We start from the raw sequence: 16,265 nt of genomic DNA on the forward strand, positions 1-16,265 counted from the left end.
ACACGCGCTCATTGACACCGTCAACAAGAACTCCACGATTCTGGTCATATAACGAAATTCCTAAAGTCGATTTTACGAAGACGAAGGCAATCGCGACATCAGGCAAGCGTGTCAGACAGCTGCCTGAAGAGTATAGATCGGAGTGAAGATAAAGATCTGCCTAGCTTTGTCGTGATGAATGTGCTACGGCACGCGTGAGCTGGTCTACTAAGAGACCAAAAGAGACCAAAAGGGTAAATACTTTGGAGACTCAGTTGAAGATGATTTGGTCGATTAGTTCGGCGCGCTCAGCTAAGATGATAGCTGATGATGTTGGAGATGTTGTACATACCCATATACACAACTTCCTTCCTATTTTGTAAAAACGTGCTCGGACCGTCAAACGAATTATACCAAGTGCTTGGCTCACGTGGACGCACCAGGCAGCAGGTCACAAGAGACGTATTGCATTCGCGAAATCAACTTAACATCCAAAAGCACCATTTCGCCATCTCTTTCTCTCGAACCTCATGGCCGATTCAGAACGCCTTCTAAAATCAGCCAAATCCTTCTGCGAGGCATTTGGGAGGGGAGAAGAACTGCCCATCCTGCTGAGCTACTTCTGCAACGACTCCCACATTATCGAACACGGCCTCCCACTCCCGCAGCTTCCCTATCTCGGCAAAAAGTTCGAAGGGTTGCAAGAAGATGACGACAACGACGAATCGCGAACACTGGCTGACTACTTCAAACTCGTCGGCAAGTACTTAAATATCGTCAACGAGCCGGTGTGGGGTGGCTGGACTATCGATTGCGATTGCGGGGGTGAAAACGACAATCCTCTCGGTGCCATAGCGTCCTGTAAAGGCGACGCAACATTTCTGAATCGCAGAACAGGCAAGAAGTGAGTGTCTTAGTCTAATTTAATTTCCGCTGGCTCATATGTGAAACTTTTCACAGGTGGGATGAGACTGTTCTGTACAGGCTAGAATTGGACGTTGGGGGACGGATCAAGGTACTTGAGATTTGGGCAGACAGCTTGAGTGCGTTTCTCGCAACTCAGAAGTAGTTTTGGTTTGCACTCCTTCCAGAGAAATATTATAGGATTAATAGGATTGATAAGATATTATTACATTTGTATTATTACATTCTCTTGCTCTGCTCGTACTGCTCAAAGTAAGTTCGGCGGTGTCGAACATTAATATTTCTCGACAGTGTGAGATTAATTGAGTCTAGCAATGGACAGCTGTCGATAATGCGATTCAATGAGTCCTCCGCAATCGACGTTTTCATAAGTCCGAGTGACTTTAACCCCTTTAGCTTAAGTATACCCTCAACCACCTCGTCATCGATAACACACTCGTTGAGCTGCACATTTTCCAGCCGCACTGGTTTGTTCTGAGTGACAGCCTCGTTAAATGCACTCCCCTCGAACGTCGATCCAGACAGATTGAGGTACTTGAGACTGCTGGTGATGTGATGTCTGAGACATTCTTTTCCCCTCAAACGCGGATTGTTACTCCAATTGATATCTGTAGGTGCAAATCCGATCGCCTTATCTTGGTCTTCAGGGGTGAGCAGCTCGTTGGTCAATAAATATTCATTATCACTCGCGCTAATATTCCTTACGACCCCGGACATCCAAAGCACCTTTATTTTTTCACTTGTGAGCAGGGATTTATAGAAGAACCTGAAATTTGCGAGGTCAAGACTCATTCGCGAGATATCTATCTTCACGAGCTGCTGGTGAAGGTTGGGAGGAAGGAAAAGCATTGGGTTGGTGATTTCGCACTCGTGGCAGTCAAGTGCCTTGAGACTCGGTGTGAGTGTTAGCCAGCGACCGAGCGCTGCATCGGAGATGTTGCACTCGCCGACGTTGAGATGCTCAAGATGGGAGAGGGGCTGGAGATTGGCATCTATCGACGACCTCACCACTACATCGAGCATCTGGTCCCACTGCGCCGTGTTCTTTGTGCTTACTCTTCCTACGGCGTTCATGTCTAGTCGCCGGAGCTTGCAGCAGCTAGTGAGTACTTTTGCGAGGCCGGACAGAGGTACTGCTGTGAATGATATATCGAGCTCTTCCAGCTCCTTGAGTGTCGAAGTGGCCTCGATAGTCCGCTCACCTAAAGAAAGACATCCACGCAGTTTGAGGAAGCGAAGATGGGGCGATTTCTTTACAAATAGCGGTCCGGAAAGATCACTGAGCTCAGTGAATCCTACTAAATCTAGCGTTGTTAGCCCGCCAGGCAGCTCACGCAGCAGCTTCGGGTACTGATTGCTGTTGAGTGCTGGGATGCTCTGGTTCAGGCTTATATTTGGTGGGATAGTGAAGAGCTCCTGTATCAGCTTGAGGCTAATTATCTGCGAGTGCTCCTTCAGAATACTTCTGCCTAATCGCTCGCGGTGCGTCTCTGGGAGCAGCCGAAACGACTCTACAAACGCATCCCTATACGACTGATAGAGCTGCTTGAAGTTGTCCCTCACGACGAGCAAACACAATTCAACCAAGCTGTACGGCGTCGATGGGGGTATGCTCCGCGTTGCGCAGAGGTTGCTAGAAGGCTCCTCGCTCGCGTTTATCCACAGCTTGGCGCGTATATCGTCATCCACTCTGCTTGTTTTGTTCGTCTTCTTGTCAGTCTCAATGTTAAATCGGTTTCTTCGCTTCATTCGCTCGCTCGAGACTGAATTTGTTTAAGGCAGGCAGTAGCAGACGATCATTATCTAATTATACAAATGCATCCATTTTATTCTCATTTTTTCAAAAATAGTTTCCAACTCCGAATACTCCTTACTCATGGCGTTTGCAGGTAGCTTCAGCTTCGGCGGGAAGCAAGCCAAGCAGGTCTTTATATGAAATTGTGAGGATATCAGGTCCGTCGGCGATGTTGTCTCTTGTTCCTGGTGATCTTTTCAGTGATACAGGCCTTGGCGCACCTGATGCATTTGAAGGGTTTGTGGACCCGTTAAGAGAAGAAAACGCCTTTTCACGCTTAAAAGAGTAAAAGTTTCTTCGCAAAAATTGTCAATTTATTCACTGCGTTGACTTGGTACTGGTCTTGCTAAACCGTCTTGACTTTGTCTATTGGCGAAATACCGTATCAACGAGTCCAGCTAAGCCTGTATGTCTAAGCTGTGGTTTTTCTCGTCTTTACAGATCATACTAGCTGTGTCAATTTCTATTGCCTCCAGCCATATCTTGCCTCGTCTCTGCGCTGGAGCCCGTTGTAAGCAAAGAACGAATAATTTCCGAATATAATATTGCGGCTTATCTGCTTTGATAGCAGGTTTCTATCACCTTGAATTTGGATCATTCATTGAAGCTCTTATCGCACATCAAGTCGCGTTCCACTAAGGTGAGACTCATAAGTCTTGCAATATGATCAAGTTTGAGCAGAGAAGCTTCACGCCACCTTACTTTATCCCTAATAAAAAATCATGAAGAAAACGCTTCCTGTCAATTTATGAACAGCAAGACCGAGTCATATGACGATTTCGGCATAGAATAATCAATTGGTATATGGAATATCTTAATAAATAATCACAACGTCTAGTAGATCAGTCGTGATGCTTGACAATTCAGTATTCGGCATTCAGAGCAAGTCCTACGAAGACAGTAAGACGACCAACTCAGTGGCTTTAAGAAAATTTGCTTGGCCAACTCGAAAGGGGGTATTTGATAAGTCCTTTATTAAAATTGAAACACCAGGTCATAAAAGGACTTTTTACTACCTTTTATCCACTCATTCAAGAACCAAAGTCCTTGATATTTAATATGGATCACAGCCTTCTAATGTCATTCGCATTACTTGCCCTCGATTCACCCTCTTTAGTATATGCAGGAGGACGTGAAGTCGTAGCAACTCAACCGTCTAAAGGATCTCAAACCAGCTCTAGGAATTGGACATACTCAGGTAATTAGCTCTTGATCTGATTTTTGTTATACGATAGACGGGGCTGGTCCCTGGTGTACCGGAGTAGCAGGTCATTGTCAAGACACTGATATAACAATACATGGCGATGAAATTTGGAGGACTACTGCTCCTACCAATCTCTTCACAGACGGCGAAGGCGGTCTCAGCTGTGCCAATGTCATTACTTGGAAAGGCAACACTTTTAAGGGTGACGCCAAGACTATCGAATTAATTGCAGATGTTTCGGAACACACGTGTCATTATGCCAAAACCTTCGATCAGATAGAGCTTTTGTACGAGAGTAAAACAGACATGTATTGTAAGTTTTACACTGATGGACTAGCCTGGTAAAACGCAATGTTTAAGTAATGTACATATAAAAAAAATCTTTTTAATCTCCTCTTGGATATTTTTTATATAATACTTCATATCTATGATTATTCACAACTGAGAACTTGTAGCTCAAGTTGAAAATTTGATCCTTTTCCTCTTCTATACTTTGTGTTCATCTATCGATACAATAAGCCAGCTTCATTAAAGTTTCGTTGCATGGTGAGAACGTGATACTTTTACAGTATATATATGACAGCGTTAATTACAACCATATCTGCAATTGGAAAAAAGCAAAACTCGCAACACATATTAAAACATAGCCAGTGAGTAAGCCTATAGAAGGTCTACGTTGACTGTTTACCCATATAGAAACCTCTAGTATTCAAATTCAGGATTAATATCTTTATGCACTGAAGAAAACACACTAGTGCAGACCTAAGCGTTGTTCGTATGGTCAAAGTCTCACTTTCACCTAACTTTTTTTGGCGTTTGAATTAAAGGAGAGGAAAAAGATTGATTCACTGAAATACATCTTTAGATCTCTCTGCTATCTCATAAACTCATCCCGAGGTTATTAGCGATGTAGAGTTGTATCGTACATTGCGAAATTGCTGTATGTGAAAGGTGATATGACGCCTGCAAGACTCAACCGTATCTCAAATTCCAGCATAGACCTTTGTCACACTTTCAACATTGATGAAAACGGCATCCAAAAACAAAAATTGATTTATATGAAATTACATGCATATTTCATCTATAAGTTGTTTATAAATGATCCGGAATTAATTGTACAAGTGCAAGAGTAAAATTGAAAGAGTTTATGAGCTAACTTTGGCTCTCCGTAAAAATTAGTGAATGAAAATGTGCGAACCCCTCCCTTAAGCGCTCTCCTTCTTTTCCAGCTTATGCTCATTCTCATTGTTTTCCACGTGCTCCATCTCTTCGCCGCCAAATCTTTGACCCTTTTCATCGACAGCAAAAATGTGTGTGGTGTCAAATTCATCCCAATGTCTTGTTGGTACCATCTTGTCGAACATATAAATAATCTCTTCGAGTGATCTACCGCGTGTCTCTGGGATGCAGAAGTAGACAAAGACTACAGTGAGAGAACAAAGGAATCCGTAGATGAGCGAGACCATTGATTTGATACCTGCATATTCTTCATCGTAGAGGTATGGCAATGTGAAAGTGACAACAAATGCTGAAATCTAGCCAGTGTGTTAGCAAGTAAAGCTACTGTCATAATATTTACCTACCCAGAAGCACCCAGTTCCCAAACTCATGATCTTGTTCTTGACGCGACCGCCAGAAAGCTCACTAGCACAAACCCATGCGAGTGGTCCCCAAGCCCTGTTGATATGGTCAGATTCTGTGATTACCTCAATAAACTGATACTTGCAAATTGAACGCGAATGTAAAGAGTATGTACATCGCAAGGACGACTTTGTTAAAAGTATCACTCTTTGATGGCGTTGTGTAGTTGCCCACACCCATGAAGCCCATAATCAGCAGGAACACTGCCATAATCATACCAGTGTACATAAGTAGAGGGCGTCTACCATAGCGATTGACAATGAAGAAAGAGCAGATAACACCCCCAAGCTCAACGACTGTGACACCAATTGTCACAACGAATGGGTCGCTGCCGAGTTCCAAGTCCTGAGCTATGACGGTGATGTAACTGAAGACAATCTGTATACCGGAGATCTGTTGGCAAATGAGAACACCGCAAACGACAAATAGCTTCTTGCGATTGTCGGCGGCGAAAACGCTGGCCCATGTGGCATCCTTGCCTGAGGATTGGAGTTCATCGTCCTTCGTTTGATTGTACTGCCTCATCTCGTCATCCACACATGCTTGTGCATCAGGTCTGGCTCCATGGATCTTCCACAGTGCTTTTTCAGCTTTTTCAGTTTTGTCTCTAGTGACAAGCCATCTAGGTGATTCAGGAATGATAAATTGACCAGCTAGGATTATGAAAACGAAGATGAGGTTAAGGCAAATTGGAATACGGTATGCGCCTGTGTCGTTACGGCTTTTTGAACCAAGACCGACACCCGAACCGATGACTTGACCTTTTCCAATGTCAGAGTCGTGTTTAGAGCAGATCTGCTGAGTGTAAACTCACCTAATGCGAGTAAACATTGCCAGCTACCAACTACAGCAGCTCTAATTTCAGTTGGAACCTGTGTCGAAAGTCAGGTAATTTTTTCAACGAACAAACGAGCCACTTACAACTTCACTAAGGTACAGAGGAGTAGCATTTGACATGATACCGACACAAATACCAAGTATCATTCTACCAACAATGAAGATAGGGTGATTTCCGACCATAACAGATTGCAAGATTGTACCGATGATACCCATAGCGCAAGCTGTTATGAAACAGCCTTTTCTACCGAAGTAGTCACCTATCGGTGCCGACGACAAAGCTCCTACGAATTCACCTGATCAAATATTAGCTTTATATGATTCCAATTATGGTTACATACCAACGAAGACGATACTAGTAAAGATACTTTCATCTGAGCTACTAATTTTGCATTCACCCTCTACATTGCAAGCTCCGTAGTCGTGCTTGAATTGACGTGTGGCAAGGACAGAGGTGAAGTATGTACCGTCGTAACCATAAAGAACAGCACCAAAGACTGCTATAGAAGCATAAAACAGCGGGGTCCTGTACTTGGGCGACAATAATCCTTCCTTAAAAATGTAGCTTAAGTCTCTCATAATGAGTTGTTAATTGTTGGTGGAGAGAGTTGTGGATGAAAAGTGTGGAGAGCGAAAGCTTTTTGAGGAGAAGCTTCGAAAAATCAGCTGAGCTGTGCCTGGATGATGATGATTCGGAGTCGATTATCTGCGTCAGGAATTCCGCTCTAAAACACCTAAAAATATTTATGTTTAAAATTCCACAAATGCGGGGAACTGCAGGATTTTGAGGATATAAATACCAGTCACTTCCTGGAGCTCCAATCTAGGAACACGGGGCCTTTTGGCCTGAGCGTTCAAGAGGTGTACGCGTTCATGAGAAAGGGACAACTCAGGTTACTCTTTTTCATGGGGATGCGGGGTATGCATGTATTTTTTTGTAGATGCTTACAACATTTTGTCTCTGTTCCGAGGATTCCGAGGCCCGCGGGCCCTAAGCGAGTCAATCAAGTAGGAGTACTGTGTACGAGCGCGGACATAGTAAGATAGCTTTGGAGTAGCCTGAATATACCCTTAATGTATTGGTCACGTCCTCCCATAATTATATAGGCGTCGCTTAGTTCTTGTGATGATCACGCATCCTCCGCTCCAAGTCGGACATGGTGGGTGCGCATTTTTCAAGAAAGTCTCATATCCAGTTGGAATTATATATCGATATTATTTCATACATCGCCAAATTTCATCTTCGAACGGATGGCACTTGGCATGTGGCTCAGGACAGCCTTGGCTTAATGAACGGTAAGAAGCCCCAATCCTTTTTATCGTTCCCGTAACTCATGCTCACGCTTTCTTGTACAGATATGCACATCGGTTCGCTGCACGAGTATGAACGGCGAGATGTTTGGGCCTGGTAGCTTTGACAACAGTGCAGATGACATTATCAGCTGCAGAAATCAGGGGCAGCAATAAAACGTTTAATTGATGAGGCTGTACAAGAATTTTGTGGAGAGTTTGGAGACAGCGAAGCTACCACGTATTAAGGTGCAGACTGGGGTTAATGAATGGCTTGTACAGCGATGAAACTGATAGAACGAATATGCAATAGATGTTGTTCTGTCTGCTTCATCGCTGTACAAGCCATTCCAAAAACCCGAGTCGTGGGAACAAGAATCGTGTATTAAAGGATATGTATATCATTCTAGTAGTGGAATAGCGTGGATATGAAGTGCTTTGAAATATGTTAGCCTGCGTACGCCTAAGTGTGAAAATTGTTCATTCCAACTGACTTTGGCCATAAACACTCCTTACAAACACCCGAAGATGCTTGCTAATATTATTTCCAAGACTAGACCAGTGATTGCCCGCCAAGGAGCGTGGACTCCGTCGAAACCTGTCCTGCTGATGATACATCGAAACCAGTCCAACAGACAAGACCGCACAAGCGAGCAGGAGCTAGCAGAGCGCCAAGAGCAACCACAGACACCACCTCCAACTGCCAACACTGGCCAGGGCACTACGTCTAGCGACAAGATCCACGATGCCATTGAGACTGATGAGGCGGATGCTGTCCACGGTCCGCTCAAAGGAAAAGGCGGGAAATACTCGACACCCAGTCAAGAAGAGCTCCAAGCAGACAAAGGGGATTACCCAACGAAATCAAATTGAAATCTATTGAATCCACCCCTAACCTCCATTAGCTGAATTTGACGACAGAAACGCTAAATTATGAGATTGAAGCTTCTTGTATTTCATTTATTTGTAAATTGATTCATTCTTACGACATATATCTACGCTGCACTGTGACAACTGTTGCTGTTGCTGTTGCTGTTGCTCTTACTCTTACTCCCACCCGTCATACTATGCTCAGAGCGAACCGCTCAATCAGCGCGCAAGTAGCACGCAGCACGCGGAGTGTGAGTGGATAAAACGTGGCAGTATAAAATGCACCTTTCTAACAGCCCCCACAGTACGCTTCCAGCTCCGCGAAGCCAGCTCGCCCAATACGCAGATTCATCGTCACAACCGCACTCGTTACCGGAGCTTTCTATGGTGGCAGCTCCTACTACGCTCTCCAGGACCCGCCATATGCTGAGTTCTTCACGGCGACGTTCCCGGGCGCCCACCACGTCCTCGAAGCCATCGAAGACGCAAACCTCAAGGACAGAATAGACAATATCGACTACGACGCTATTAGAGCACAGGCTGCTCACGCTACTGAAGTGAGCAAGGACGCCTACGCGCGTCTCCACGCTTTGGTGGATAAATATGCCAACAAGGCAGACCACGCCAAGGACGCGGCAAAGGAGACAGCGCAGTCGACTAAAGAGGATGCTGATGAGAGTCTCTATGTTGACTCTGGTCTCGTCAACAAGGCCAAGGACGTAATGAATGAAACCGTCGATAAGGCCAAGGATGGCGTCGAGAGCGCCGGCGAGAAGGCAAGCGAAGTCGCCCACAAAGCTGAAGAAAAGCTTGAAGACTTGGGCAACAAAGCTGAGAAGGCTGGCGAGAAGGTCGTTGATACGGTCGATGATCCCAATGCTGGTGGTTTGACAGCGGATGGAAAGAAGATCTACACTGGTCCACCTCTCCCAATTGGTCACTCTTTGCCTGATGGATACGTCTATCCACCCAAAAAGGCAACTCCAGTACCTCCACCTAAGCAAGAGCAGAGCAAGCCAGTCGAGTCTATCCCTCTCCTTGCACCATCTGTGAAAGATTTGTCTGCATCTGAACCAATCGTCTCTCAGCTCGCTGAGACTATCGACAACCTCTCAAAATTCATCCAAGACACTCCACATGCCGCCGGCTCCGTGAAGGATGTCATAAACACCGCCCAGGGCGATCTCTCAGCACTCGGACAGCGTCTCGAAGCGGTGAAGGAAGAAGAGAAGAGAAAGTTGGAGAGCAGTCTCGACGCCCAAGCCAAGGAGTATTCTAAGATGCTGATCGAACACGAGAGACACATCCAAAACCGCGTCGACTCACATGAGCAAGACTGGCGTGATCAATTTGATGTCGAGCGCAAAACGATAGCTGAGTCATTCAAGAAGAAGTTATCGGAGGAGCTCGCGACACAGTCGGAGATCATCAACCAGAGACTACGCGAACAGGTTGTTGCGCAGGGTGTCGAAATGCAGAGACGCTGGCTCCGCGATATCAAATTCAAAGTCGAGCAAGAACGTGGTGGACGATTGGCCAAGTTGGAGTCACTCGCTGATGACGTCAAGAACCTCGAGCGCGTCACATACGACAACGCTGACTACGTAGATGATAATGTTAGAGTACATACACTGTGGTCGACTTACAGAGCTCTCGAGAGGGCTGTCGTAGGGAAGCTCTCGTTGACCGAAGTTAGCGATGAGAAAAAGCCATTCAGAAAGGAGCTTGACGCGCTGGCCAAGGTTGCCAAAGATAGCTCACAAGATGGCGCTGGTGGAGCAGTTGTTGAAGCTGCATTGGAGCCACTCACCCAGTCTAAGATTCCAGACCAGGGTGTTGAAAGCGTCGGTGACCTCTCAGACTGGTACAGACAATCGATAGAACCAAAAGTAAGAAGAGTTGCATTGGCACCTGAAGTAGGTGCTGGACCGCTTTCCATTGCAGTGTCATCTGTCATGTCTTCATTGTTGCTTTTTAAAAAGCAGGGTTTGGTTGAAGGTAGTGATGTTGCTTCGGTGCTGTCGCGCGCAGATTACTACCTCTCGCAAAAGAATCTAGACATGGCTGCACGCGAGTTGAACCAGTTAACGGGATGGCCAAAGACCCTTCTCACCGACTGGCTCAACGAGGCGCGTAAGACTTTGCACGTACAGCAGACACTTGACGTGAGTGAAGGTTTTTGCCGTCGAACCCTCTAACGAAGCACCCAGGTAATTGAAACGGAAGCTACACTCGCATCTCTCCTTGTCATCTAGATAAAAGAATTTCACTAAATGCACACCAAATGAATTAAAAGATGATGTTGGTGTGTTTTGGATAGGCAGTAGATGTCGCATGTGTATCACTATAAATATTAAAATTACATGAGAAATAGTTACTAAGACGGAATAACAAACTTCAACCGAACTCCAACTACCCGTCGAAGCCAGGCAGAGGGCCTTCAATTGGACCGACAGCATAAATACTGTTGATGCCAGTGTTTGTGTTCCCGAGTCCAGGTAAGGGCATGTCCTCGTCCTCCGACTTGTTGGTTTGTGGGGAGATGGAAGGACCTTGAAGTAAAGCCTTCTCTTCCTCCTCTGACATAGGACCGTGATGGAACTTATCCCTCCCAACGGCTCTTCCCGGTCTCTCGCGCTCCCAGAAGCGTGTAGTATAGTCGTTAGAGCCTGACGCCATGAGGTGACCGAGGGGATGCCAAGCCATTGACCACACACTACTCTCGTGGGCCCAGTCGACACTCGCTATAGGGTTTGTTGTACTCTTTGGGTCGTGAGGGTGAGCGAGGGAATGGTAAACCATAGCGCCTGTCGCCGTACCCGTGACAAGCACCGGATGAATAGGATGCCAAGCCAGTGAGCATACCTCCCTATCGAAACCTTTCAAAACTGTAAGATCCTTCATTGCGCGTAGATCAAAAACTCTGACGCTTTGATCACGTGATCCAGTGGCAGCTAGCAAACCATCAGGAGAGAATCTACACGTTTGTACTGTGTTCTTGTGTCCGTGCAAGGTAGATAGATCAGACGGCCGTCTTGGATCCCAGAATTTGACGAGATTGTCTTTACCGCCGCTCATTATAAGACCTTTGTGAGGATGCCAATCAACACATTTTACGTCCCAACCGTGGCCTGTGAGGGTACGCTCTTCACGATGCTCACCAAATGCCCAAACTTTAAGCGTCTGGTCGTCGGATGCGGTAACAAAGTGCTGGTCAGTGGGAGAGACTGCTACACCACGTATGGCAGTGTCCATACCGGTATCTTTGTTGCCATGTGCCTGCCAAGCAGCAACATTGTTCATGGCGGGGTTGAAATATTTGACAGTACCGGCAGAATCAGCGGAAATGATCCAGTCGCCAGAGTAAGTGTATGCGAGGGCTCTAATGGAGGAGTCGTGAGCTTGTAAGATAGTCTCAAAGTTGAAAGTTAAGCCATTCCACAAGACGAATTCACCAGAGTGACAGCCAGTGAGTAGACGACGACCATCTGGGGTCCACTGTGGTAGTGGAAGTTTTAGTGGGTAGATTGGGAGGTTAAATATACTCACAGCTACAACATTGATAGAGCACTTGATCTTATTGACGGATGCTTGAACGAATTTTGCAGCAATCGAAGTAGTTGGATTGCTGTAAGCTTCAGGGGGGCGCAGCTGGAAATTGTCTGTGTTAAGGGGTTATAAAACCAACGCCCGCGCAACTCACCTCAACAATATGATCCAAACCAGGTCTAAGGAATTGATTTGGACGAGGACTTGTGATATTCCTACGATCCTTTGTGGGATTAGAGTGTTAATTGTTGGATGTAGCCACGTACTCTATTCCAGGCAGCTAATTCACCCGCGTATTCGACAGTCCTCCTCTCAATCGTCTTCTTTGGCTTGCGTGAGTCGATACCGAGTTGATAAACAGCGCCGAGAGCGTTAGATTCTTTATCGACCATCGTTGGATCTACGTAGGATGGCTGTGATTGCTCGTGTATACGATAAGGATGCCATCTGGGTTGAGCTGATGGACGTTGACTACTCGTTGAATTTAAACTACCAAGTAAATCTATCATAATTATATATTTATATTTATTATTTTAATTTTAAAGTAAATTTAATTATCTTTGATGGCTGTCACCCAGACAACCAAGTCATGTCATCGAGCAACTCAAACTCAAATTCCAATCAAAATCTACAATATCTTTCAAAGCGGGCGTTGCAGATTCAGCATGATGAAGGTGTCGCTGCTATTCCCAACAAACCTTCCCCTGCCAACACACCACCCGTAAGACGAGCTAGAGCTGGTACTCTGCCTTCAAATCTATCCAGTATTCCTAATTATCCCACTCAATTCAACCAACCTCCCCCTTTAAATCTTTCAAAAGCTGGTCTTTCTCCCGCAGCGATTGAATCACTTGACTACGCTTCCAATCCACAGAAACCTGGTTTAAGGCACTCTCATTCTTCTGCTTTAAACTTTGAAAAGTCTCCAAGGCTTAGATCTGGCTCACTTACCCTACCCCCTTCTTCCCCCTCGGTTCAAAGACTCGCTGATCCTTTCGGTAGCAGATTCTTCTACTCGAGGTCAAATTCACAAATTGGCGCCATCGGTGATGAGCTCAAGTCTTCTGACTTGCCCTCTGAAGACGCTTGTCTGCGTACCCTTGATTACCTCGGCCTTGATGACCCTCCTTCAACTCCATCCTCCCCACATACAAATCATTCAAATCCTTCTTTATCGATACCAAAGCCTTCTCATATCTCTCTAAATTCACCAACAAGATCAAGAGCGTACACTCTCTCCACTTCAAAAGCTGCTGATCCTTTCAAAACATCTTCATCCACCTCATCACCTTCATGTCAACCTCCTAACGATCATTTACACCCAGATTCTGCTTCTTTGGTTAATAACTCCAATCTTAACGATTACCAATCTTTCTTGAAAGATCCTCAAGATCCTCTCTTTAATAGCTTCAACAACCCCTCTTACAACTCCAACTCCACTCAATCTTCACGCCCACGCGCTATCTCTATGGGCATTCTCGATGAACCTGACGTCATCAGAGCTCCTGCAAGATCTGGTGTGCCTTTCCCTGACTCTTCTCATCCACATCCACTCCAACAATCCTTCAACTCTTATGACTTGGAAATGTCTCACCTCGATGACCCCTATAGTTCCCTCAATCAGGTTCACACTCAGCAAGTTCCAACCAGATCTCTCTGGATTGGTGGTTTAGATCCACGCACCACCGCCCAAGAGCTCATGCACGTCTTTGCACCTTACGGTGCAATTGAAAGTTTACGCTTGTTAACGGATAAGGTGAGTTTGTTGTGTTTTATAAAACCCCTACTAGAACTTGTTACATAGGAATGTGGTTTCGTTAATTTCGTAGAAAAATCAGATGCTCTCAGAGCTAGAGATGATGTAATGCACAGATTAGCCGGTAGAATACCCATCTCTACAACCAATGGCGGTGCAAACTCCTCAACACCTGTTAGAATAGGTTTTGGTAAGATTGACTCACCTCAAAATCCTCCTTCAACCTCCTCGCTTTTGAACTCAACCAACAATTCCACCCTCTCAGTTCCAAACAGTGTACCAAATCAGATCAATTTCGACGGTACAACAGAGCAACCAACGCGTGCACTCTGGCTAGGCTCCATCCCAAGCACCACAACTCCAGCCACATTACTTGCACTGTTTGGGCCATTTGGACCAATCGAATCAGCACGCGTTCTCACTCACAAAAATTGCGGGTTCGTTAACTACGAAAGACTCGACGATGCTGTTCGCGCGAGGAAGTCACTCAATGGCCGCGAACTTCTCGGTCCTGAGATTGGTGCTGTCAGAGTCGGCTTTGCTAAAGTGCCTGTTAAGTCGACTGGAATTGATGATAGTGCAAATACAATCATATTCCCATCATCCGCCTCAGCTCCAAATGGTGGTCACCCACAGGCTCTCGCTAATTCATTGATCGGTGTTCAAGGCGTTTCTGACATACCTGTTGAACAACAAATAGCTTCTGGACAGACGGAAAACTACAGATCAAATCTTATGATGAATTTACTTCAGAATGGTACAAAGGAGAGCGTCGTCAACTCTCTCTCACCGAAATTAGAAAAGGTCGATCCAGATGAAAGACCTAGTGTAAATGATCAGCAGATGATCATGTCAATCCTCAGCGGTGGAAATCAAGACGACATTAGATCAGTCTCAGATCTTAGACCAGCAGCTACTTATTACACTTCTATACCACCAATACTACCAGCTGTTAATGGTATTGATAACCAGCCAATCCGCAAATTTGATTCATCCAAGTTGCGCGAATTGAGAAAGAGGCTTGAAAATCAAGACGGAAGTAATTCCGATAAGAGAAGAAGCAGTGCCGATGAAATGAATGACGAGTATTACGATGACGAGAATGGTCAATTCCCATTTTCTGAAGATCCAGAAATTTTGGCTACAAGACCAATGTCTGAAGGTGGACTTATTGATAACATAGTCGATCTTGCTAGTGACTACATTGGTAACACGATCATTCAGAAATTATTTGAAGTTTGTACACTTCAAGCCAAAATGTGTATGCTGAATGATCTTGCACCTCACTTAGCTATGATTGGATGTCACAAGGTGAGTTTGATGGCTTGTTGGTACTTTATTTATTGACATCTTATAGAATGGAACATGGGCAGCTCAAAAGATAATTGATTGTGCTTCAACTGCTGAGGAGATCAATTTGATAGTACAGCACATTAGACCATACGCACCACCTTTGTTGTTGGACCAGTTTGGAAATTACGTAGTTCAGTGCTGTCTTAGATTTGGACCACCAGCAAATGACTTTATTTTTGATGCAATGTGTGATAGAATATGGGATATAGCACAAGGACGCTTTGGAGCTCGTTCTATGAGGGCGATATTAGAGAGCTCGCATATCACATTACGTCAACAGAAACGCTTAGCAATATCAATAATACTAAATTCGATTCCACTAGCAACAAATCCAAATGGGGCGTTACTGTTGACTTGGTTGCTGGACACTTCAAATTTACCAGGTAGATATGGGTTACTTGCACCTAGATTTACACCACATGCAGCGCACCTGATTACGCACAAATTGGCATCATTGACAGTGTTAAGGTTGGTAAATCAAAAGCTAGATAGAGAAGCAACGAATAGTTTATTAGAAGCAATCTTTGAAAGTCCAAGTGATGGAGTTTTGTTTGACGCGTTGATGGATCCAGCGCAGGGAGTATCAGTAATAACTAAATTGATAGTATCACAGACGATTGACGAGTATAAGAGACAGGAGTATATGGAAGCAATCAAACGAGTACTAACGAATGGAAATGTAAAAATAACAAACCCAGCCGCATACAGGAGGTTATTGGATGAGATCAATATGCCTATGAACAAGCTAAATATAATGCAACCGCTACCGGGGACAACAGGTGGCAGTGGGAGTGGGAGTACAGGTGGAACACCACCAACAACGACATTTTCACCACAATTGCAACCAATGCAGCCCATTTATGGTGGAATGACGCCACCTGCGAGTCTAATGAATCTACAACTACAAGCACATGCGCAAGCCCAAGCACAAGCAGCGGTGTTAGGACATGGATCGCCACCAGTGCCTGAGCAGATACTTAGAGGCTCAACAGGAAACCCATTCAACGCATTTAGATAGATGAGCTTATAATGATGAATCTTTAATGTTTGACTTTGTATATAAATTT

At 45.1% G+C, this 16,265-nt stretch overlaps 7 protein-coding genes across 7 annotated transcripts; 4 read left to right on the forward strand and 3 right to left on the reverse strand.

Annotated features, from left to right (window-relative positions):
* Window positions 1-509: 509 nt before the first annotated feature.
* J056_003937 (uncharacterized protein) lies at window positions 510-1,048 on the forward strand (the record flags this gene model as incomplete). Its single annotated transcript, XM_009269146.1, has 2 exons — window positions 510-883; window positions 940-1,048. The coding sequence occupies 2 exons, from the start codon at window positions 510-512 to the stop codon at window positions 1,046-1,048; spliced, it is 483 nt and encodes a 160-aa protein (XP_009267421.1).
* Window positions 1,049-1,122: 74 nt separating this feature from the next.
* Window positions 1,123-2,652, reverse strand: J056_003938 (uncharacterized protein; the record flags this gene model as incomplete). Its single annotated transcript, XM_009269147.1, has 1 exon — window positions 1,123-2,652. The coding sequence occupies one exon, from the start codon at window positions 2,650-2,652 to the stop codon at window positions 1,123-1,125; it is 1,530 nt and encodes a 509-aa protein (XP_009267422.1).
* A 2,455-nt stretch (window positions 2,653-5,107) lies between these two features.
* J056_003939 (putative glucose transporter rco-3) lies at window positions 5,108-6,959 on the reverse strand (the record flags this gene model as incomplete). The annotated part of the gene is made up of 6 exons (XM_009269148.1): window positions 5,108-5,437; window positions 5,486-5,579; window positions 5,659-6,304; window positions 6,358-6,415; window positions 6,465-6,676; window positions 6,722-6,959. 6 exons carry the CDS (start codon window positions 6,957-6,959, stop codon window positions 5,108-5,110), a joined length of 1,578 nt encoding a protein of 525 aa, XP_009267423.1.
* Window positions 6,960-8,198: 1,239 nt separating this feature from the next.
* Window positions 8,199-8,543, forward strand: J056_003940 (uncharacterized protein; the record flags this gene model as incomplete). The annotated part of the gene is made up of 1 exon (XM_009269149.1): window positions 8,199-8,543. One exon carries the CDS (start codon window positions 8,199-8,201, stop codon window positions 8,541-8,543), a length of 345 nt encoding a protein of 114 aa, XP_009267424.1.
* Window positions 8,544-8,737: 194 nt separating this feature from the next.
* J056_003941 (Formation of crista junctions protein 1) lies at window positions 8,738-10,795 on the forward strand (the record flags this gene model as incomplete). The annotated part of the gene is made up of 3 exons (XM_009269150.1): window positions 8,738-8,791; window positions 8,846-10,705; window positions 10,751-10,795. 3 exons carry the CDS (start codon window positions 8,738-8,740, stop codon window positions 10,793-10,795), a joined length of 1,959 nt encoding a protein of 652 aa, XP_009267425.1.
* A 157-nt stretch (window positions 10,796-10,952) lies between these two features.
* Window positions 10,953-12,481, reverse strand: J056_003942 (Polyadenylation factor subunit 2; the record flags this gene model as incomplete). The annotated part of the gene is made up of 4 exons (XM_009269151.1): window positions 10,953-12,038; window positions 12,090-12,191; window positions 12,244-12,312; window positions 12,356-12,481. The coding sequence occupies 4 exons, from the start codon at window positions 12,479-12,481 to the stop codon at window positions 10,953-10,955; spliced, it is 1,383 nt and encodes a 460-aa protein (XP_009267426.1).
* A 197-nt stretch (window positions 12,482-12,678) lies between these two features.
* On the forward strand, window positions 12,679-16,216 carry J056_003943 (Pumilio domain-containing protein C56F2.08c; the record flags this gene model as incomplete). The annotated part of the gene is made up of 3 exons (XM_009269152.1): window positions 12,679-13,845; window positions 13,894-15,156; window positions 15,203-16,216. 3 exons carry the CDS (start codon window positions 12,679-12,681, stop codon window positions 16,214-16,216), a joined length of 3,444 nt encoding a protein of 1,147 aa, XP_009267427.1.
* Window positions 16,217-16,265: the final 49 nt, after the last annotated feature.

Source organism: Wallemia ichthyophaga (assembly GCF_000400465.1).
Source record: "Wallemia ichthyophaga EXF-994 unplaced genomic scaffold scaffold6, whole genome shotgun sequence".
Taxonomy (NCBI): domain Eukaryota; kingdom Fungi; phylum Basidiomycota; class Wallemiomycetes; order Wallemiales; family Wallemiaceae; genus Wallemia; species Wallemia ichthyophaga.